At 38.7% G+C, this 24,235-nt stretch overlaps 2 protein-coding genes across 2 annotated transcripts in view; one reads left to right on the top strand and one right to left on the bottom strand.

Moving 5' to 3' along the window:
• Positions 1–6,617: 6,617 nt before the first annotated feature.
• Positions 6,618–8,210, bottom strand: CHRM5 (cholinergic receptor muscarinic 5). The gene has a single exon (XM_062577238.1). The coding sequence runs from the start codon at positions 8,208–8,210 to the stop codon at positions 6,618–6,620; it is 1,593 nt and encodes a 530-aa protein (XP_062433222.1).
• A 4,203-nt stretch (positions 8,211–12,413) lies between these two features.
• Positions 12,414–24,235, top strand: part of AVEN (apoptosis and caspase activation inhibitor) — a 101,063-nt gene continuing 89,241 nt past the window's right edge. Inside the window, exon 1 of the mRNA XM_062576235.1 lies at positions 12,414–12,665. Within this exon, the coding sequence (XP_062432219.1) occupies positions 12,414–12,665 (252 nt within the window). The remainder of the gene's footprint in view (positions 12,666–24,235) is intronic.

The following is a 24,235-nucleotide window of genomic DNA, read 5'->3' as shown; positions in this document are numbered from 1 at the left end:
TAATTTTAAAATGGAATCTTATAATTTCCATGGAAATTGTTTACATAAGATAAAATATAGTGTGTTTTAAGAAGAGAATAATTATCATTGGATAACTTGAACAATGACGAGGGCAGGTGGCCATCACCACTGAACAAGAAAAGTCACAGACTGATACATGGGCAGTTTTATTCTGTCTATTCCTTTCTTCTTTTCCCTATCATATTCCTCCTGTCCTACCTCCTTCTTGTCCTTTCCTGACTCTCGTGCCTACCGAAGGGAGGAGGTGGGTCCTCCCAAGAGGAATTAATGCAAAAACATTATTTGGTTGAATATCTTTCCAAAATGAGGAAGCATGCCAAAGTCCAGAGCAATAGCTGCACAGCTGACTCCTAGGTCAGAGCATCCCTAAGTAGGAAGCATGTGGCACTGCACCCCGTAAACAGACACTCCCCTGACAATAACAACTGGAGGTGAGAGATTTCTTCAACTCTCCACTACTTTTTATTTCTCCTCATATCATACTCTCTCCTCAATTGCAGGAAAGATAAACACATTCTCACATACAATATCACAATAATCAACTCAGAACTTAGCCAAAGGATAAATTCTTCCCCCAAAATTATCATTTGATAAAAAGAGCCTAGTAACCTCTTTCTAGCAAAAATACTTATTTATTATTATTTATCTTTTATAGTCATTCAACTTTTACATGAGAAAGTGTTTGGTTTTGCTTCTGATTATCTTTCTTATAAACACATGACTTCTTTTGTGTTAACCATAGGTTTAAGTAGGACAGAGTGTCCAACCTATTGCCAATTGCTAATACTTTGTATCAATAAATTCGTAACATTAACCCTCTGGGCTCATTAATTCTACTTTAATTAACAAAATAGAGTCCTTTATTTATGCTCATATCTTCTGTGTTTCAGAAGACCTCAGGATGCAGGTGAAGTGGTAGGGTACAGAGGTGATTCAACCGCACTCTGCAGCTGGGTGTGCTCTATCATGGGAGTGATACAGGTCCTGAACTCGCCTCTCCTCACTCCTCCTCCTGATAGATTGCACATGTAAGTAGGCCTTATGTGTAACATACAGTAAAAACAGCTATTTTGAACTCCACTATGTCTAGATAGAGACATGTAAGGGGTCCCTCGTGTAAGTCATAGAAGATATTCCAGCTGGTACATTGGCACTGTAATCCAGAAATTCAATAAAAATCTCCAAACTATAGCAGTTCAGTGAAATAGGAGCCAATAGCAATCAGGATTTGGAGAGGTAGTTATGTTTTTTTTGGGGGGGGGGGAGGAGAAGCATTTAAAATGGCTAGTTGTTTGAGAAAAAAAAGACTTGCATGATCTAACAGCAGATACATCAAGAAACTAATGGCATTTAATAGCTAATCACATAACAGTTGAGTAAAAGGCAGTGGTTTTACTGCATGTAATGAGAATTGAAGTTCATAATCTGATACATAGCCCAGCAGTGCTATTATCCAGAAATATATTTACCAAGATGGAAATAATTCACAAAATCATTCTTTTTTGAAACTAAAGAGTTCTAGATTATTTCTTTGTTTACAACACAATACTACAAAATTTTTTGCTATCTATAGATATGCGTAACTGTTAATATGAACCATAAATGAGAAGTTTATCTGAATGACTGAAGTTTAAGGTTTTATAACACCTAGCTGTCTACTGTACGTGGAAAAAAACTTAGTGAGTACAAAATCCAGACTACAGATTTGGGATGCCCACGTAAGAAATAAATGGCCTCTGTTTGATTTGGAAGAAGGAATGCCAAGGTATTTAACAGAAAAGACATAGTATCTGTTTTTGGAGCTCAGGTTTGGAAGGGCATTTTAAGACAGAGAAATCACTGACTATAGGGAAGCCTCAGAGACATTTCAGAGTATGATGAACCCCTTCAAATTGCTACTCACAAACATTGTGGGAAAGCAGTCTTCAGAGTCACACTGGTAAGTGGCAATTTTTCCCAGCTGTTGTGATACTTGTGAGTTTATTCAGAGGGAAGTTCTGATCTGTAAAGTTCTCTAGCTCACAAAAAATGTGGGATCTTTTTTCAATTATTTTTTTATAATATCAAAAAGGCATATAAGTACGAAGCTTTTTGGCAGAGTCCTTTTCAAGAGAGGGACCCCCAGATGCACAAATCACAGTGAAGGATAACTCCAGCTTGATTGTTATATATAACTGAGGAAACCGTTATTTGGTAATCACTGTGTCCATGTGGTTCCTTCACGTTACTTCTATCTCTATAGAAAGTAAGAAAATTAATTCCTGAGGAAAATTACATCATTCTCATTGCTTGTTTTCCTAAAACAAACAATACAGAGAAGGTAGAAGTGTTTACATCTTAACAATTACAGAGTAGCTTTATAACAAAAGTGTCCAAAAATCCTCATTCAATAAGAAAATGTTAGAAATCCAAGAGTATGAAAGGGTTATTTGGAAACTGTGTTTCCTATTATAATTAAGGAAATATCTTACAAAATTATATTCAAAATCCAGAATCTGAAAAAGTCCACAGGTACTCAGTTCTGAGTTTCAAATTGTGCATGCAGTTTTGTAATAATTGTTCTCTATGAGAAAATAGCATTCTCCAGATTGACACGGGATTCTTTAATTGTTGTAATGACGTCTCATTTATCAAATTCAACATGCTTACCACACCCCAGTGTCATTTTTATTTCTTCAGGTGTGTGATTATGCTTAGGTACATTTATATTAAGATTTGTTAATTAAATTAGTTTGACCTGTTCAGGTCATGTATCAAATATGTCTAGGAAGCAATGCCAGAGATTTCTGAGAAAAGCTCTATTTGAGTGATACCTGATCAGACTAATTAAAGCAGAGATGTGGACTTTTCACGAGGCTCAGCTCTAAAACTGGAACAATATCTATGGGTGATAAGGAAGAACAATCAAAGATTTTGCTTTGAAATATATCACTATATCTGGATCTTGAATCAAATGCTCCTAAAATCTGTAATATCCCAGTGCAGGTCTCACTTTAGATACCACAGGGATGAGATACAGAAGTAATTTTCAGAGTTAATAGCAGTTATCAATTGACATGCAGAGTTCAACAGGATGAGTATAATTACCTGCTAAGTTGTATAATTAATGTGTAATTATGTGCTGTAGTATTTTATAGGTTCTTATAGTATTTTCTCTATAACCCTTTTGATTTCATCCTTATTCAATTCAGAATAATTTTTCTGTAAAGGAAAACCCTGCATTTGCTTTCTGTCTTGACTTTCGATCCTTTGCAAGGCTCTGCATTCTCTGCTGAATAGTCACCAAAAGTGCACAATTGTAACTAAATGTTCTGTGTCAGTTTCAAAATCATGGGAATTCCTCCAAGTATTTATGTACAAACAGAAATTATATTTACAGAAAATGCATTATTTGATACTTTATGGGGATCCGGGATATATGGGGAAGCTGGGGCATATGAAAAGGGAGAGACAAAAATGATGCATCAGTTTCCTTTGGGGAAGAATTCAATATTCCAAAATATTAAACTGTGTTATTTCCCTGAAAAGTTTAGTTAGGGATTTATACATACATATACATACATACATATAAATATATACATATATAAAAATAAAATGCAATTTTACAGAAAAGATCTTTGCAAAGTCCATGATCATGACCTTAATCAAAATGAAAAGATGAGTAAAATGTTCATTAAAAGGACAAAAATATAGATAACAAGAATGTTTGACACGGTAAAAGTCCCATAATATGCCTTAAAAGAAGCTTTATAGAACTTGAAAACAAGATATCATTAAGTACTGACTAATATTCTGTTGAAGACTGTGGGTTTTTTTGTTGTTTTGATTATTTTTGAGTAAACATCCTACATAATGATAAAGAACAACATCTTTTTAATATAATTCTAGATATTTACAATGCACCTAGGTTTGGTAATGTAATGTCTCACATTATAAAGTGCTAGCAGCATAATTTGAACACATATTTCACGATTACATTGAACCAACATTGTTGCATCCATCACTGTATAATCTAATACATTTACTGAGCACAGAATCTATAAACATTTACAGAACACTCTAGTTCAACAGAAGCCAAAACTGACAAAAAATATCGCATTTAATTTCAGAAGTAGAAGCCAATGCTTTACTTTTGCAACAACATCACAGCTAGCGGGAACTGTTACTACTTTATAAATTTTGCCTTTAGCTACAGCTTGTGCCACAGAGGGACACATTAATTTCCTAAGAATCAAACACTGTTTACTGAATGTCTGATCCAATGTAATATAAAATGAATCCACTATAATAACCAACTTGTATGTAGTTACTGTACACAGGAAAAGTTCTGGATAGTAACAGAGGAAAATTGATGAAAGGGTCTTTATAAAAACCCATACTTTCCTTTAATAATCAGTCATATGCTAATGCACCAAAAAAAAAACAGGCACAGTACGGTGTATTTCAAAATCAATCATATGAATTTAGAGAACATATTTTTACATTACTACATTGCTAATCTTTCACTGACAGTTTTCCCCTCTGGAGACTAGGGATAAAAAATATTAATTACTTGTACAGTGGTTATTGACCTGAAGGAATTATATGTCTGTAGAAAAACATTTTCATGGTGCAATAATTTAATAAATTATATGAACAATTCCATTGAAAGCAATGGTATGTTCAGGATGACTAGCATGATCTCTGCAACTGCATCACATCACCACTGTAATGTCACACTAACATATATAGTAGATATAATATGGAGCATTGTCCAAACTGGTATTCCAGAGCATCTCACCCTGAATTTTGATAGAAAGGCTAGAGCTGAATCTGAACTTTGTGACGTGGACTCAGTGCATTTTCTGGAATTCTTTCTCATTCATTCATTAACATGTGTGTACTTTCAGACTCCATTCCCTGTGACTTCTCTTGCCTTTCACTTTGCTTTCTTATGGCCTTTTGTGATGCTTTCTGTTTGCTTCCACCACAATGAGCCAGATCATCAGTTCCATTTCACTAGCTTTGTGCTAAAAGCAGCCCCACAGATACACTTGCTCAGTCAATGTTGCAGGGCTCCTGTCAATCTGACACAGATACCAGACAGGCACATGCAGCTCACCCTGTCACAGAAGTGACTGTCCCGCACATCCAAAGCCCCAGCAAACCTCAGCTAGTGGGCAGATTCTCAGCTCACTCTAACTAGGCCAGTACACGCTGATCCCAATATCCAAAGCTGTAAGGGGGATTTTTCCAGCCCCCAGTCCTGTATGGTTCTCCTGGACCAGAAGATATTGACTGGAGAGAACTTATGTTTCCAAATGCCTAATGTTAGTTACTATTTGTAAAGCTATGAAAAGCTAAAAAGTGCTATGAAAGTGCAAAGTGTCATTAACAATTTTATATAGATATTCAAATTTTTTTTAAAAAATCTTTCATCTGTCAGAGGTACCAATTCTATCAATGATTTTAATAATTTGGTAACATATAGAGGTAATGTGTGGGACATAAAATATATATTTTTCTTGTGTTTTGCATATCATTAAACTAATGGAAACTTTGGGGGCAAGGGAGAGGCTAACAAAGGAGGCTGAGAAAAGACTTTCCCTACGTCTTCCTATGTTGTACAGTAAAAATACTATATCCATTATGTTGTACAGTCAATTCTGATTTGTACTATTGTCACTATCACATAAATTTAAAGAATTTCCTTCAGCGGCATCATGAAATGAAGAAATACTAATTCAAAGTTACCTGCTAGTACTCGTTTAGTGATGAAGCTAACTTACACGATGCCACTGAGATTGTGACTGGGCTTCTAATACACCAAATACTTACCTATTCCTCCCCATGAACCTTTACTCTCTCCCAAAGGTCAAAATGGAAATTTCTCAGCATTACACTCTCCCGTAATATATTTGTCCATTTGGAGTACTAAGAATCTCCCTGACCATTTATTATTTCCCCCTTTACACAGTCTTTCCAATCCAACAGGAGATGAAAAAGTCTCAGAAGGAAAGTAGTGGAAGCTCCATTGCCTGGTACATTGAAAACTAGAATAGACAAAACACTAGAAAGGAAGAAAGGAACTACAGGAAGAAACAGTTCTGCATTACAGGAGGATAGACTGGACGACCTGATAGGTATAATCCAGGTCTAATTTCTAGTAGTCTATAAATTACTCTACTCTTTCTCAGTCTGAAAGAAAGGACAGAAGACCCCAAACATAATAACTTTAATGCAGATGTACTGCATAATGACAAATACTCTCAGCTGTTCACAGTAGCCACTGACTTCCTCATTCCAAGTACACTATTTTCATGAGCAATTTTACTTTTTTGCTGACATTTTTTAGCTCCTAGACATATGAAGCAACAACTTCAAAATGACAGAGTTACAGTCAATTTACCCAACTATGTCAATATCTGGGTGATTTTTTTTTTTTTTTTTTTTTGGTCTTGTCATTTATTGGCTTTCAATGTAGCTCAGTTGGTTAGAGCGTGGCGCTGCTAATGCCAAGGTCGTGGGTTCAAACCCCATATGGACTATGCTGAGGGTTGGACTAGATGATCTCCAGAGGTCCCTTCCAACCTTATCATTCTATGATACATGAGCAGTTACGGCAATCTGGTATTGCCCTGCCAGTACAGCTTCTCCTCCATTTTTTTCTTTTTCCACTGACAGAAAAGCAGCATCTTAAAAGTCTTCCTGAAAGTTTTGTTGCAAAGTGCATAACAAATGGGGTTAACAGTGCTATTCACATAGCACAGCCAATATCCAAGGTGCCAGAGTGTTAGGGGGATGCAGTCAGAGCAGAATGTGGAGATTAAAACCATTATATTGTAGGGAGTCCAGGTAATGATAAAAGCCAAAAGAATGGCACTTAAAGTCTGTGCTGCTTTGCGTTCCTTTATAAGAACCATCCTTTTCCTTTTGGTGATTTGGTTACTTATATTTGGATCCATGCTTTTAATGGAAGGATCCTTTGATAGAGCAGCAGCACAAGGAGTTATTTTTACATTACGGCAACCATTGTTGGCTTCCTGCATGCCATCAGCCTTAACCACCAAGCGGAATTTATAGGCCACGCATTTTTTACTTTTTTGTACATTGCCTTTGGCAGGTGATAGAAAGTATTTCTGGGTCTCAAAATCATTTTCTTCAGGTTGGTCTTTGACAACAACATCCTTACGCTCCCTTTCAATAAACTCTTCTGCTTTACCTTTATCTGGACTTTTGTAAGTTACTTGGAAAACTGAATCAGTGGCAAGTTTATCCTCTTCTTCTGAAGATGCATAGCTGCTGCAGGTGGTTAATTGGTCAGCTTTAGACCAGTCATTACAAGTACTCACTGCCTGAGATGCCTTTACTGTAGCAGATGTACTTCTACTAGACGAAGACCATGAAGCCTGGCATCTCTCTCTTTTGACTAAGTTTTGCTGCTTACAACTGAAGCAAGACTTCAGGAGAGCTTTCTGAGGCTTTATCATCTCAAACTCTGCAACAGACTCAGAACCTTGAAGTTCAGCAAGGTCCTTAGTACGTTTCTCAGTCTCTTTATAGATGCGGCAATATAAAATAGTCATCACTGACACTGGGATGTAGAAAGCAGCAATTGCAGTACCAAAGGTGATAATGGGCTCATATAAAAACTGTATCTGGCATTCTTCAGGTGGTACAGTTCGTTCACCCACAAAATACTGCCAGCACAAGATTACAGGTGCCCACAAAATGAATGAAATTAACCAAGCTAAACCAATCATGATACCAGCCCTCTTGGGTGTGCGTTTAGCCCTGTAAGTTAAAGGTCTTGTTATGGAAAAGTATCTGTCAAAACTGATGACTAGGAGGTTCATTACTGAGGCATTGCTAGCTACATAATCCAGCGCTAGCCACAAGTCACATGCTAGACTTCCAAGAGACCAATGTCCTATGAGTATATAAGATGTGTAAAGGTTCATAGAAAATATTCCAATGATAAGATCTGCACAGGCAAGGCTGAGTAAGTAATAGTTGTTAACAGTTTTGAGTTGACTGTTAACTTTGAATGATATCATTACAAGAATATTGCCCACTATGGTCATTAAGCTTACAACTGCAGTTACAGTGGCAATAGTAATGACTTCCCAGAGGCTATGCCCTTCTAACTGCTTATGGTTGATGGATGATCTGTTTACAACAGTTGAATTGCTGAGTAAATTTACTTCCATTCTTGTTCTTGGTTTATTGTCATCTGGATGTTAGCACTGTTGCATATTGCTTTCTGTACTTGAAGATATTCTTTCAGATACAGCTGTAAAGATCAAAAGAAAAGAGAAGAAAGCAGCTCATTAAATAGCACAGACTTCCATTAGAGTTACCACAAAACACTTAAAAAATAATCTACCATATAATTTGTGTTCTCTTTTTGCATTTTGGTTATTGTTTATACCATTGTGAACAAAACTAAAACACACAGATGTACATTCTAGGACAATGTACTCTGATACCTTATAACATTTTTAATGCAATCAAAACAACTACTTTTTGATAAGACATTCAGTCATGTCAGCTCTTATCTCTGAATAGCTTAGGAGACCCTCTACATATTCTTATACACAGATACTTCAGGCTTTGCAATGCAATCAGTCAGTGAATCACAGTATTGCTTCTAAGTGTACTGTGCAGAAGACATGTCAACATTTCTTTGGAAATTCTGGGGAAGAAGTTATTGTTTTGTAAAGAAACAGCAGAAAAAGAGTAAGAGGAAATCACGGCAAATTGAGGATGCATTGAGAGAAAGGAAGAACTCTGGCATGGTGGCAGCAGGAAACAGAATTATTTGTTAGAAGTGCTTGGGGAATTTGAAGGAGAACTTTTGACTTAAGGAAGTAGGGAAGGCTACAAAGATGTTTTTTGAAAAATAAGACAGAAAAAGACTTTTCTATATTGGGAGATGTGGGGACCGAGGAGACAGATTGGGTCTGCAATCTGGGATTACATAACTGTAATTTGTGTAGACTGGGTGATGTAATGATAAGGGTGAAGATAGATAGGAGTAAATTGAAGAAGGGAGTCAATTGAATAGGAATCATCAAGAGATGGCCATGGTGACAAACCACTGTTTGAGTCAGCATTACCTAAAACATCTATTACTGTAGACCATGTAAGCAGTAGAAGCTGGAAATGGCACCACTGCCTCTCTGTTTATACATTTATCTCAGGTTTCATCTCTCTGATGTCCATCCCTTCCCACATTCTAATTCTTCACTGGTGAATATGGAATAATTCTTCACTGCTGTTTTCTTGTTTCGGTGAGTACATACATGAATTAGGCAAACTGGTTCTTTCACAGATCTCTGCTGATTTTGAAGATGATAATCACTTGCTTGATATTTGGTCTTGCTAGACAGTACAATTTTGGATTAATTGGGCAAATAGCAGTTCTTAAGACATAAACAAAATATAAATTATTAATAGTTTGCTTATTGGGCATCTAGCCAGTATAAAACAGGTAAGACATTCCCTTTTCTTCAAAACAGACATTAAAATGAGTTCAGCTAAAAATATCAGGTAGGTAACATATAACAGTGCAGCTCTATGTCTTGAAGATTCTCTCTGCATAAAATGTTTATCATATCCATGTTCACAACTTGTCTGTGTTTTCATCTTTCATCCTAACTCTCAGAAATTATTTTATTTGGTCTTGAAAAGTGTATTGTATTAGCTGCAGAGCTTTCACAGCCTGACCCTTTCCAATGTGTTGTCATCTATCTTTTGTACCAAGTAGCTGGCACCTATCTCTCATCAGATGAATGTATCAATATCTTACAGCCACTTGTTAAGAAAAGCATCTTATTTTCATTGCCCCTTCACTGTTGTCATCCACTACCTTCTAAATATCCATATATCATTTTCTCCTTCTAATCCTAAGATTATCTCTTGTGATGGAATTTGACAATGGTAAGCTTCCTGGTGTACAGAGATCACTATCTATTATACTAAGTAAAATGGTCTTCTTCCATCTGTGTGTGCCCATCTGTCATATCTTGTCTTATATTTAGCTACTTGTACATCTGTACCCTGTTTATACAGTGCCTAGCTCAATAGGATTCTAGTTCCTGTATAGCCCTTATATCCTAGTAATAATCATAACATATGCACGTAGACCATCTGTACTCTTGGCTCTCTGCAGCCTCAAGAGCCAGCAGCCAAGAATAGCTAAGTGTCACACCAGGCTTTATGAGCCCCATGTGGAGGGAAGAATTTTTCATTTTAATTCTGTATTTTGCAAGGATTTCCCTGAGCCAAAGACATTCTCTGATGGCTGGGTATACAGGCTACGGAAACTTCTATATCAAACTTTTTTGCCTCTTTTTTTTTTTTTTAACCAGATGATGATACCTTTCTCAGAAGAGGGGAGAGTAGAAATTGCCCAGAAAACTGTGTCCTGTAATGCACTTATTTATTTATTTTGCCATAGGTAGCAAATGTGTGTTCCTTTTAGGTCTTTTAACCTTCCTAAAATGCTTGGCCTAGGATTTAAGGGGAAGGAATACTGAAGCCACCCACATGGACTGCAAACCTCAGAGCAACAAGAGAAGCAGAAATTTCTGTCCTGGCACAATTATTCTTAGTCTGAACTGATACAGGCAGAGAGAACACAAATAATATGATAGAGAAAGTGTAATTAACTTCTAAACAAAAGACAGAGACATTTTGTGAGGATCAGAGTCCTCAAAAAGGCAGCCAAGAACAATACATTTGGGGGACTTGGCAACAGCATATCTGTTAATGGTGGATTTCTTCTATTACATGAAAAATTAGTTACTTTTCTTCTCCGTGAAGGCTTTTCATAGTTCATTCCTGCCTACTTATTTTCACTCTGTGTGCCACTCATACTGCAGCAGAGCGCAAGCAATACAAACCTTCATTGTTCACCTACTAATTTTTCAAACACATTTTGCTTTCTCGTGGTGCCCTTCATGCTTGGTAAGAGCTCCCTATAATCAACGACAGAAATGAAGCCATTATCATCATGTAAAGCGCTCTCATTATCGTCATGCAAAGCCCTCCCTAATGGACTTTTACTGCGATGACTATGAAAATCAACAGCTAAGCTGCTAGTATGCAAAGACCTTCACGTGTTGACCACTGCCATCATCTTTTCATACTCTCTTTATGTCTGGCTATTACCTTCTGTCTCATACTTCGGCGTGAGCACTTTGTGGAAGGTACTACCCTTGGTTCTCCATTTGTGTATCACTCAAGTCAACGGTGCCTCTGAGTGAGACTTCTCCCTGCTATGGTAACATAATTAATGCTAATTGTCTCTCACAAGCGTGTTTATAATAGGGAGATCAAAATTAAATTATAAAATCAAAATGCTCATGTACACCATCATGACTTTGCAATCTAACTCATAATCACTGATACATGAACTTCACATTTGTGAATTGTAATGATACTTGCTATTTGTTGCCAAATATTAGGGCTATTTTTTTTCCAGATAGGTGTAAGTACTAATTAATGTGAATTGTTAAACTTGCACGTATAGTCAGCTCTCAGTTATCTCCAGGCAGATTGCTCATGTCACAGATTAATTGTGCACAGATGCAGGCACAGCTTGAGTTTGGTGGGGTTTATTAGCTCTAGCTCAGCCCTGAGCCTGCCAGACCCGTGTTGGCGTCACGCACAATCACTTAGATGTCTTTGCAACATGCTGGCTAGTGCTCCGTTTCCTCATTTATCTGCTTGTGCGGGGCACTGGAGTCAAGCTAATTTTACAGATTTGCTTTGCGTTATGCCCCAGCAAGAAGCCCTTAGAGAACCAGGGGCGTAAGGCAGATATGCTGGAATCTGTAATTTCCCAGTATGGGAGTTTTGGTAGTACTTTGCCATAAGGATTACTCGGTTTAAAAAACCCTTCAAAAATAGACCGGTATTTTAATATGGTATTGTCAAACTGCAGACTGCCTGGGGAAAACGTATCCAGCAGGCCTGGCGGTGAGGGAACAGATAAGCTTTGCTTTGCTGGGTAGAACACAGCGGCTGTTTTAATTCAGGCACAGCGAGAAAACCAGCCAGGCTCTGACGCACTCATATACCAAATTCGGCTGGAAAATTATTTCATTTCCCCCGCGATTTGCCGAGGCAAGCCGAGCTGCCAAAGGGCCGGAGGCGCCGCCGAGCGGGGCGGGGAAATGGCGGCGGGGCGGGGAAAATGGCAGCGGGGGCGGGGAAATGGCGGCGGGGCGGGGAAAATGGCGGCCCGGCGGCTGCCCGGGCCCGGCGGCTGCGCGGGGCGGCGCGGGCACACGGCGGCGCGGGGCGGGGGAGCTGCAGCGGACGCGGCTGTTCCTCTCGCTGCCGCGCGGCGACCGGCCTCTTTCCGGGAGTAGGCGGGGACCGGCGCGGCTACAGGCGGCGCGGCCATGCAGCCGGAGCGGGGCGGCAGCCGGCCCCGCCGAGAAGGCGGGCGGCACGGCCGCAGGCGGCCCGGCGGCGCGGAGAGGGCGGCCGAGGCAGCGGCGGTGGCCGGAGGAAGCGGCGGGGACGGCCGCGGCCGAGGCGGAGGAGGCGGGGGCCGGGGAAGAGGCGGCGCTCACGGGCACCGAGGAGGCGGGGGCCGGGGTAGGCGAGAGCCGCGGGGCCGCGGGCTCCCCGCCGCCCCCCACCAGCGGCGGGTAAGGAGGAGCAGGAGGAGAGCCCGGCCTCCGCGGGGCGGCGGGGCTGGGCGCCGCGGCAGCCGCTGGCGGGGGGACAGCCCTTCCCTCCCCGCCTCTTCCCTCTCTCCTCCCCTTCCCCGGCGCTGCGGGCGCCGCTGGCGGCCGGAGCCCACCAGGGCATGGCACAAGCACCACGCCTTTTTAAAAAAATCCATTTATAATGCTTTCTTTTTGACGTGGGGATAAGTGCTTCGACAGTACCACATTCGTATTATCTTGCTTCCTTTATCCTTGTAATATAGAATCATGGTTGCCCCTAAATTGGCAAAAAGATTACAGTCACCACCTAATACTGATTGATGTTGGCAGCGTTGGGAGGCCTAATGCCGGTAGTCCAGCTGCTACCCCATTTTCAGCATCTAGTGGATTAAATTCGCTTTGACTTCTTTTCTGATATCATGACTTAAATTGGGCTTAGCCAGCGGTTTATCTGTATTAGAGCTCCCATGGTTGCTGGTGGATTTAAAAACTTCTGAAATATCCACCCTGCTTGTCACTGTATTCAGATACATTTTAGCACTTGTCTTTTCAGAGAGAAAAATGCAAATGAGTTGGTACTTCTACCTAGAGCACTGGCCAGTAATTTCAGTTGTATATAAACTGTTGTGCACATAATAATGTGTGCACAGGTCTCGTCTTGGGATGTGAAATAATAGTTCTCCTTCATGAGCCACAGAAGCATGGGGGGAAAAATTCAGTACCTGTGTTGGCTGAGGAGAGTTCTATCCTGGACTTACTTCCTTTGAGTCATTCCAGAATTTAATAAGTCGAAGCACATCTGTATCTTTATTTTCTATACTGCTGTTCTGCTTCATAATGTAAAAGGTACGCTCAGTAAGAGAATTGTTTCATGTATGTGCTTTTATCTAGATTACTGTTTGAAGCATTTCAGAAAGCTGTTAGAAGACTTTCTTTTGGGATAGCTTGGCATATGTTTTGCCTATTCATTACTTTATTGAGTTTGATGCATTCTTCATATTTCAGTCTAGTACGATGACTTTCTCTTTTTTGCCCAAGACTGGTAGTATGGACTGGGTCTTTAAAAGTGAAGCCACAGTTAAGCCCCCCCCCCCCCCCCCCGAGTTCTCCTAAAGAACGTTTAAGCGTAATCATTTTTTTTCCCTCCACCGGAGAATTTTCGTGTTAAGCTTGTTATGCCCTCTTAGCACACCTGTATCATGTCTTATATTTACCCTAAGAGTGGTCACCCTGCTGTGCAGGTGGAGTTAGGAGTTAGCGTGCCTCCAGCAGTCTCACTAGTGTCGGCAGCTGTGCCAGTCTGCGCCACGTGAGGTCTAGTGCCACCTCTGAACCAATCTGATGGGCTACCACTTCTGAAACAGGGAGGTCCTGCTTCGTCCCCTTCTTTCTTCTATCCATGGGGTCATGTTTGCTAGACTACCTTTGCTGAGCTGATTCAGTGCTCTCACCTGGCAGAAGATGCCCTCTTTCCCCCTTCCCCCCCCCCCCACTTCTTTGGTGTTCTCTCTGTTCATGAGTTGACTCTTCTCAGGCAAACACAGCAGCTCAGTGGGAGGAAGCCCGGCCCACAGTAAGGGATTTGTGTGAGATGGGGCCCTCTTGCCTCAGCAGCAGAGGGCTAGTTAGATCTTTCCAAGTGAAAATGTGTAAATTATGCACCTAGAGCTCTGTAGTAATACTGAGAATGTGAACGGTTTTCTCATATCACTTTCCTGAATGTGTGTTGGGAAACTGGAGTCCTCTTCTGTGAAAATCTCCTTTCTCTTTTAAAACAGGCCTTGAAACTCTCTGGAGAATGGAGGTGCAGGATGCTGTAGTTTTGGAGCATACACAGAATTTCCTGAGGGGATTCTGGCCCTTCTGCTTTCCAGGGTAAAACTTGTGGAGGATTACATTTTCCATTCCCACATTGCTCATCTCAGTTTGACATCTGGAGGAATTTTTCTGCTAAATTGGCATCATTCTAACATTGCATAATTAGAATTTAGATGACTTAGTGTTATTTCCTGAAAATAAGCCTATTCTTCTATCGTTCTGAAACTGTTGACTTTATAATTTAATTTGCATATAGATTGTTGTTTATAAAAGCATTGCTGCTAAGTCTGATATTTAAATGATTTTTGACTGCTGGAGCTTCACTTGTTGCCTTAGTTTCTCTTTATTGTGCCTCCAGTTGTGAAAAACTTCTGAAAAAAACTGCATCAAATTATATTAAAATAACTGGATTTGTTCAGCCTATTATGTACAGAGAAGTGAAATGCAAATAGAATTAGAGGAGAATGAATTCAGTAAAATGTAGTAAGAGTATTAATAAAGCCATACTTCATTGCAAACTTATGGAAATAGCATCTTTTACAGTGAACTAGAAATTGGCATTAAATTGCTTAATATTTTAGCATTAATATTCTTCAGTCAATTGGATTAATTGAAAACTGACAGTCATTCTCAGAACTTCTGTTTCAGATGTTTCAAGTCAGTGGTCTCTAAGCCTGTGGTTGAAGCCACAGGAAGTTGTTATTTCTGACCTGGACAACAGGGAGAACAAAGCATGGTGGTGGTTGAAGCCGCAGGAAGTTGTTATTTCTGACGTGGACACCAGTGAGAACAAAGCGTAATTGCGGTGGTCAGAACTTCTCAGTTTTTTAAGGACTAGTAAAGTCCTGGACACCACTTTGTGTTTGTACAGTACTATAAGTTAATATGTCTCTTATTTTTGTAATGAGTGATCAGCTGTGCTACTTTCAAGCCTATCAAGACCCAATATTTGCTCAGTCTAAAGTTATTTTTTTCCCCTCCTCTGCTAGATGCTAATGTTAAAGGAGATTGGGGTGCTCAGACCCAATATTTGCTTAGTCTAAAGTCAGTTTTTTTTTCCCCTCCTCTGCTAGATGCTAATGTAAAAGGAGATCGGGATGCTCTTTACCCATATATAATGGATTTATTCTTGCCCTGAATGGTAAATCGAGTGTAGGTGAAAGTCTTATAAGCTTTCATGATTTCTAACATCTAGGTGATAACTCTCTGAACATGGTTTATAACATAATTCCCCACTTCTATATTTTAAACAAGATTCTGCCTTTCTCAAATATGGAATTGGTTTAGAAACTGCAAGGAAAAGTGTTCTTACTTTTTGGTAATAAGAAGGATTTTGCAGTCATTCATAGTGCATAACTAGTGTGCATCTTGATTTAACTGGCTGCTGTATCCTCCATTTAAAATTACATTAATCTGAAGCCTAGTTATAACCAGCTGGTTTACCAAATGGCAGATTTCTTTGTAGATCTGTCATCTTGAATATTTCTGTTGCTTCTCTCTTTTTTAACTCATGTCAAATAAATAGAACACATTTGCAGTTACTCATTTTTAGTAAAAACAACAACAACAAATTATAATGATTGAAGAAAGTTTCCTTTGGAATCAGCACAGTATTATATATCTTATTTTATGCATCCATGAATTTTAATAGTATTGAATTTAAAATATAGTCTGTTAAAATCTTTTTTGAGATTCTGAATACGATACTAGGTTTTATTTTGGTATCTTGACTTCTTCCTCTTCTCAGTGGTTTAAGGGGTGGAAGTTTTCTTTTGTCATTTAGTTTTATGCTTGTTACATTTGAAAAATATTCTTTTAACTTTATTTTTGGTTCTGAGTGTATTATGTACGCTTGTGATTCATGCTGTTGCTTCAGTGCAGTTGGAAATGGCTCATGTATTTTGACAAGCTTTTCTGGCTTTGGCTGATGGTTGCAGTAAACTTTCTGTAGTTAAAGAATGGAAGTTGAACTGGTGCATTTTTTTTCTTGCTTATGGTTAGTTTCTTGATGACATCACATCTATTTTGTGTTTACTTGGTCTTCATTCTTGTGGTTTTTCATGTGCACGCAGCACTGATCTTTAGATCTAATGTTATCAGCCTCAGATAAATTTTACCTAATCTGTATGCATTAAATCTTTACAGCCTAAGTAATAGGCTGTAAAGATGTATTTTTAAAAAAGTGTGTGTGTGTGTGTGTATATATATATATATATATAGAGAGAGAGAGAGAGAGAGAGAGAGAGAGATTTTTCGGTCAGCTTCATTGCAGAGTGAATAGTGGCATAAAGCATAGAAATTATTGGTTGATTTCTAAATTTAATTTTGACCAATTTGTGAATGCTAGTCCATTGTATGGTAACCTACAAAACAGAGAAATGGGCTTTGGAAGATTATTTCCATGTGTTTTTTTTCTGTACTTACATTTATTGTATGTGAAAGCCAAAACGGCTACCTATTGTAATAATTTATCTGAGTAGAAATATATAAATACTATTGTGGTTGTATAAAAAAATACAAAAAAGTATCTTTTAATAGGAAGAACATTTCTAAACAATTTCTAAAATTTCCTCTTTTAATCTTTCAATGTGTGAGTTGTCAGTTGTCTTAGGAGTTTAGTGCATTTCTGTTTATTTCCATGGTTTCTCTGAACTGTGGTGTTCACCTGTTTGCCTCTCTTCGAATAGAATTTATACTGTTTGCCCATTCTAAGACTTGACCCTCAACTGTAGCTTCTTGAGAATTAGGTTTGTGTTTATCTACAGAGTTTGATTGTTTTTGACAGTTTTCTTTTTTTCCCTTAGGAGTCTCACCAGTGATGAAAATAGTGACTAAAAAGACTTTTTAAAACAAACAACTGCTTAATGGAGAGAAAAAATAACTGAAAAGCACTTGTCAAAACTAAGGTTTGCTGGAACTATGGACCAGCAGGAACTGGTTGTTTAGAAAGAAAAAATCAAAAAATGTTCCATCCTTGACTAAGAAAACTTTGGTGTGTCGAGTGAAAATGTCTGAAATAACCAGTATCTAATGGTTCAGACATTCAGAGCCCTGATCTATGGTGCTCTCTGTTGTAGCTCAGTATTTAAACCATAGGACTGTTGGCTTTCTTGGGTATCTGAGTATTGTCCTTTTTTGAAGCTGCCCTGCTTTGTGGTTTTTCATCAGATGGTCACGAGGCCAAAGGCGGAGTCTGATTCTGCGGTCACCTGATATGGTGGAGGTTGAGAATCCTCAGGTATACATATTTGTTATTCTTTCAGGAGTAAATGAAAAAATATTTTGAAAGGTATTGGTTTTGTCTTGGTGTAGAATAGGGAAGAAATCAGATGCTAGAGTTGCTTTTTCCTATCAGCACTGGTGTCTAAGATAAGTGTGGACTAAGAACTACTTTATTTGAAGTGTTTTAGTTTAGATTAAGTCTCTTGAAAAGTGGTTGAACAAGTAGTTGGAAGCTTTTTTACAGTTCCATGTCAAACTGGAAGGAGGTATTGAATGGGATTCTACAAGGCTTCACTCTGCACCAGATAGTATTGAGTATGTCTGTTAATAATTCAGATGAAGAGATAAAAATACAATTACAGCTGTAAAATTTGCAGGCAGCACTAAGCTGGAAGAGTAGCTAGCAGGTTGGAGCACCAAACTGGTGATCAACACAGTCTCAACAGATGGGAAAAATAGACTACAGTTAAGTAAGGTGTAATTCAATCAAATACAACACATCTATGTTTAGATAGGCAAAATCTGCAGAAATAGAAAGGAATTGGCAATTTAAAGGATCAGAAAGTATCAGAACTATCTCTACTTCTACAGGACTTTTATCAGCTGGGGAAAGTCCAGAGGAAAGGAACAAAGACAGATGTAAACTGTAGAAAATATGACCTAGGAGGAAAGGTCAAAAGAACTGGGAGATTTCTCTTTCTTTTTATTTTTTTAATGTGCAAGAGAGAAGACTGGGGGAACTGTGATATCAGTCTTCCACTGGAGAGAGGTTACTGCAAAGAGATCAGAAATGTCCATTTGAAGCAGGACAAGAACAACAAGGTTTGGGTTATTAGAAAGGAGATTTAATTTGGGCATTGGGAATAAAAGCTGTGAGTGAAAGGGTAGGTAGATTGTGCAATGCCTTGTGTAGAAAGTATATGGAGAACAGTACAGACAAATATCAGAAGTTTTAAGAATATGGTGAAGGTTATTTGAACCTGCTCAGTAGAATTGCTATGTGACTTCTTGTCACTGGACTGTTCTGTAATTATCCCAGACTGTTTAGAATGGTGTGGTTTACTGTGGTCTATTGTTATTCCATCATCCTTGTTTTATTAACTTCCTTCTTGATTTAGCCCAATATGCTAACATACTATTACATAGGTTAACGTACTGCATCATTACTTCATAACAGCTCCATGTCTGACATGCTCAGTTTTTGTAACCTCCTTGGAAAAAAGGTATTTTTTTTAGTACAGTGCTAGTGGCTGTGAATTTCTATTTTCCTGCCTTACTTATCCAAATGCTTTTATTCCCCTCTTTTCCTAAGGCCTCCAAGGTAAAAGTTGGGTAACTTTTAAACAAGTTGTCCTGAAGTTTTGTGAGCTTCCAAAAATTAGTTTTATAAACTCCGTATTTTGTTAGTTGTATGAAATGATTCAAAATTATATTACCTCATTTAGAGTCAGTTATCACATGTAATAGGGTAGATGTTATTCAGAGGCAACGTAAAATGGTAATGTCTTGAATGTTGGAGAAGCTCTCACAAGAACTTAACATCATATTTAACACAAGATTACAGAGTTTAGGGAAGAAGAGCAACTACAGATTTAAGAATCCATACTGTGCGTTTAAAATACTTTGCCAATGAAACAATGCTGGTAGCAAACAGTAGATGGGGTAGGCAGCTTAACCTTTAGTACTGGTCAGACCCAGTACTTCTGTGTGTGACAGCCATAGTTTCTCAGGCACAGAAGGCAGCTGACAAATAAGGAAGAGTAAAGGTGGGTGTTTCACAGTGTAAAATCACGATGAGGGAATATTTTTCACCTCAGGGAGATGTTTTTTGAACATTTAAAAATCACACATATGCGTAAGTTTTTAGGACTTGCTACTGAAGTATTCATTACAGACAAAACTGAAGGAAGGGAGCACTTAGGAATTCTAAGCTAAAAATCCTGTTTATATTCCTTGCATGAATAGTTGTCCAGTAACCATCATACAGGGTATTTTATGGGTACATCAAGTGGAATATAGTAGGTATTGCTGAAAGAATAAACTAATTGTAGAAGGAATGAAATTTGATTTAAAAAAATAATAATATTCTGAGTCATCTAAATAACAGTCTTATTTTTCACAATGGGAATTTTGAAAGAGCTGGCAGTACTACTTCTGTTTTTTCACGAAATTAACTAGGTACTTTCGGGAGCCTTTTTACAAATTTGCAGCAAGTGCAGTTGTGTTTCATGGGCTTCTGTAGCTCTCAGAAGAATTCTCTGTATTTCAAAGAAAAACTTAACTGATTATTGATTGAGGAGTGATCTTGAACCTCATAATAAGTACCACAGTATTTCTCTGACTAGTTTTTAAAATCAAAGGATTTTAGGCTTGTGTTCTGTGCTAAAGGATTGCGGGGGTCTGGTTTTTTTCCCCCTGTTTTTTCATTTATGCCATTCTTCTGTATTTGTATATGCATTTTTTCCTCATTATTACTTTTGCAAAAGTAAGGCTTTAATTCTTTTGCAGGTAGCCTTATTAAAACAGCCCTGCTAGTAAAATTGGTAAATCCAGTGCAGTGTGTGAGAACCTTGCCTCAAGGTGCTGTTTCTATTCCTGTCCCTCTCTTCCTAGAAGATGGCTTCAGTGCAGACTTGCTTTTTAACCCTGAGGAAATCAAGATCTTTCTCTTGTAGAGAGCAGAGTAATGATTCCAGGTCACCGCTCCTCCTGGGCTACTGCCCTGTTATTAGGGGGTTGTGAAGCTTTGAGCTTTTTCTAGTTGCCTGGCAAACCAGGGTTTGGTTTTGAGTTCTCTCCTGGGCTGTATTACTCGGGTTATGCTGCCATACTTACTTCACTAGCTTATTCCCTGTTAATTTTAACAATAGGTGCTGGTGGCAGCACCAGAGACTGGAATGATATTATATGATATCATATATATGATATAATATATATTACTACTTTTCCTGCACTTAAGCATACTTGTCAGCAAGTCAGAAATTATTGCCCCAGTGATGAGTAAAATCTGTTTGTGGAGGTAATATTCAAAAATGAATTGTGCCAATTAGAAACGTTAACTCGTTTAGGATTTTGGCCTGGCTCTTGGTGCTCACAGAGTGCCATTGGTGAGTTACTGTCAGGAATATATCTTTTTTTTTTCTTGGTGCAAATTTGCCTCATGGGATGTGCTCAAGCATAATACTGATGGGCTCAGAGTGGTTTCCCTCCTGCTGGAAGCATGGCTGAAGTTGTTCACCAGGGTGCTGCCTAGAGCTCACTACTTGCAAAGTAGGTGCAAAGTTCTCCCGCAGTTAGTACTCTCTATATATGCAGTGTGCCCCTAGGGCTGGTGACTGGTGCAAACTATGTTGCCAGTAAGGACATGTGCACATAAAGTCCTGGAACTGCAGTAGATCGCAACAAGTATTTAATAGTACCTATTTTACAAATGTCCTAGATAGGAAGTAGTCATGCACAGCTCCAAACAGGCTTGAGCATAAGAGCTTGTCAGGATCTAGACTTTATTTATTCTGCTATTTCAGGTTGTTTTTCTGTAGCTGGAGTTATATTTTTGGAGAGGAAAGCTTTTTATCAGACTTTTCATCTAGAAGTTGCATATTATGGTGGACTAGAGTCTGCACCAGGCTGTAATCATGTGACTGATCTATCTGAATTTGTTACATACATTTTAAAAATCAAGATTGGAGAAATGTTTTTTTTTTCCTCTTAAAGTTAGTAAATAAGCAGCTTGAAGGATCAAACCTAGTGAGTGTTGAAGAACAGTAATAGTTTTACACAAAAGACTTGGAGAAGTGTCATGTGTATCATGAATTTTTTTCCCTTAAAATGGACTGTCATTCCTGTTACATAAAACACCATTTTCAGAATAGTATATCTTTCTGCCATAGCTGATCTTTAGATGATTTCCAATATCCAGCATTCAGGAAGCAATCTTTAGGGTTTCCTTACTCTTTTAAAAATTCTTTTCCTGTACAATAAAAGCTAAAAGCTTTTTCCTTGTGCTACCTGTTCTTTCAGCTGCCCTTTCTGCTAATTAAGCTTCTCTTTAGCTGTGGTAGAGCTCTCTAAAGGTCACCAATAAAGCAAACTAGTGAAAAGGATTATACTTTGCAGCAATATTTTTTTTTCTCTTCATGAAAGAACCTCTCTCTTGAGGCTCTTCCTTGGTGGTGGTGGTGGGGGGAAATCTTTTTCCTTTTTCCCTCAACTTGGGAAAACAATAGAACTTCGAATCTGTGCTGGAAGAGATATGTTATTACCATGGCTATAAAGAAGGAAATCATTTTTTTCAGTTAATGAGAGGCAGTGTTTAAAGGTCACTGGAGAAGCCTCACTGCAAATGCCTGAAAATAGGTAAATAGGCCAGTAGGAGAATATGTAACGTACATGTATGACCTCACCCCCATTAACGCTTTTGAAGAAGTACATTTTTAACCTACTCTGTTAGGTATATTGCTGTAATTATGACGTCGACTTAAGATTTGTCAATACTGTTTAATTTTAATACTGTTTTGAAAAATCAGAAGATACGATGTTAAATATCAAGAATATTTTTTGCTCTACATCTTATTAGGCAAAGATTGGGAGAAAAAAGCATGAAAGCAACAGGATTTGCAAATACTTATATTGACTTGTCAAAGGTGTCTGAGTATTACAACTTAGTGACTTTTACAAATGTTTAGTTTCTGTTGAATAACTAACAAATAACACCTTTTTTTCTCAAAATATATGTGAAAATCATCCTTGTAACTGCCATGGGAACAGCTTGTGCACAAGGTTACAGAACTATTACCTATTACTGCTGATACTTTCTTGTGAAAAGGCAGCCAGTGAACACACAGAGCCTGTTTTAAATGCAGAGAGAGCATGATGAAAAGGCTTAAATCTGCAACGAGTGATAAATCAAAGGATTTGGAGAATATGGAGAAGAGGAACAAATTCAAATTGCAGTTCACTTTCTGGCTGATTTCAAATATAAGGTACAATCACGTTCTTTTACTTTTCAGATAAGTGACTGTTGGTAGACTTTAGATATTTCAAAGTGAATTTCCCTCTGTTCCCCCCCCCCTTTTTTTTTTAACCAGACTCTGTATTTTGTGTAAGAACATTAAAGTTGTCTTAAAGATGGAGCAACAATGAAGGAATGACGTGAGGTTTTGTTTGGTGGTGGTGGTTGGGCATCTGTCTGGCAAGCAGGCCACCAGGTTTTCCAGTTCTCTTGCTGGGAATGTTCAGCTGCTGTGCAAACAAGAACAGGGCTGAGAACCCAGGTCACTCATTTCGGAGGATGTAGGGTCACTGCATTCTCTTGGCTTGTGGGAGATGTGACCCGAAATACATTTGTGCAGATGAGGGAATTGAATTTATTTTCACTTTCTGTATAAAATATTGTAGTTCTGCAGCAGGTGAGTAGAAATGGATTGTATTTATTGACAATAGCCCTTTGGCATGCTTTGTTTTGGCTTTCCACGCTCAGGACTTGTTTTGTAATGAGTATGTGATTTGCTGGAAAAAGTTGTGTATCTTTCACTTTGCAGTAGTGATGAAGTTGGTAGTTGCTTTCTCTGTTTTTGATAAATTCTCGTATTTCTGTTGCCTACAGTGGGAGATTGTTTTGAGACCAAGGGCATGCCACAGGTTGGTAGATTAAAATTTGTTTCTGACTTACCTGAGTCAGGACAGTGTGATGCGTCTGCGCCTTTTGTGTCTGTGTAATGTTGATATTTTGATATATAGGCAGAATGTCTGGACATCTTAAATCTGAGGTTGTAGTAGAGCAGTTGGAGGGCATATTGTTCTGAGAATCCCTGAGCTATACTGCTAATAGAGTAGCTAGTGCTTGAACTAGGGTGGTACAGCGTGTTGCTGCATTTTGATTTGAGGGAGCACCACAAAAACACCTTACTAGCCATACATTTGGATTTTGAATTACAGAGCCTGTGGACTCATCAGGAGCCTACCTCTTGGAGGCAAAAATGCTGCAAATTGGATGTTTGGCAGTAACTTGCTATGTTATGGGACAGCATGTTGCATGGTGCCTGAAAGAACTCAGCTTTGTTTTGCTATGACCGACAGATTAGTTCCTTGCTTTTGTTGAGCTTGTGCTGGGAGGGGGAACACTGCCTTGTACAGGTAGATTTGACAGGTTGGAGGGACTCAATGGTGTCTTGTTTGCACTGGCTGGATGTACTGTCAGTGAATTCCTGCCCTGATCTAGAGGCAAGGGTTGCAACCTCTAAGCCTGGTAAGATATCCTTACTGAATTACTGCTTCATCTGCTTTCCTCATTCCCATTTCCTCACATCATTAAATGCACCGTGAGATTTACAGACAGCTTTGAGAATTGAAAGGAAAAAACTCAGGCTGCTTCTTCACTGACCAGCCCCTAGATTTCTCGCATCACTGAAAGGAAAAGGAAGAGTTCTGGTGTCTCTTTATCAAGTGGGTAGTCAGATTCTCTGCAGCTTTCCTGTTTCTTTACTGTTTAAAAAAATCAATTTGTTTTT

The sequence above is a fragment of the Rhea pennata genome, chromosome 5 (assembly GCF_028389875.1).
Source record: "Rhea pennata isolate bPtePen1 chromosome 5, bPtePen1.pri, whole genome shotgun sequence".
Lineage (NCBI taxonomy): Eukaryota > Metazoa > Chordata > Aves > Rheiformes > Rheidae > Rhea > Rhea pennata.
This window is presented reverse-complemented; position numbering and strand designations above follow the sequence as displayed.

Bases quoted from the DNA above. Each gene is read 5' to 3' on its own strand.
- CHRM5 (XM_062577238.1), bottom strand. From the start codon at position 8,210: ATGGAAGTAAATTTACTCAGCAATTCAACTGTTGTAAACAGATCATCC.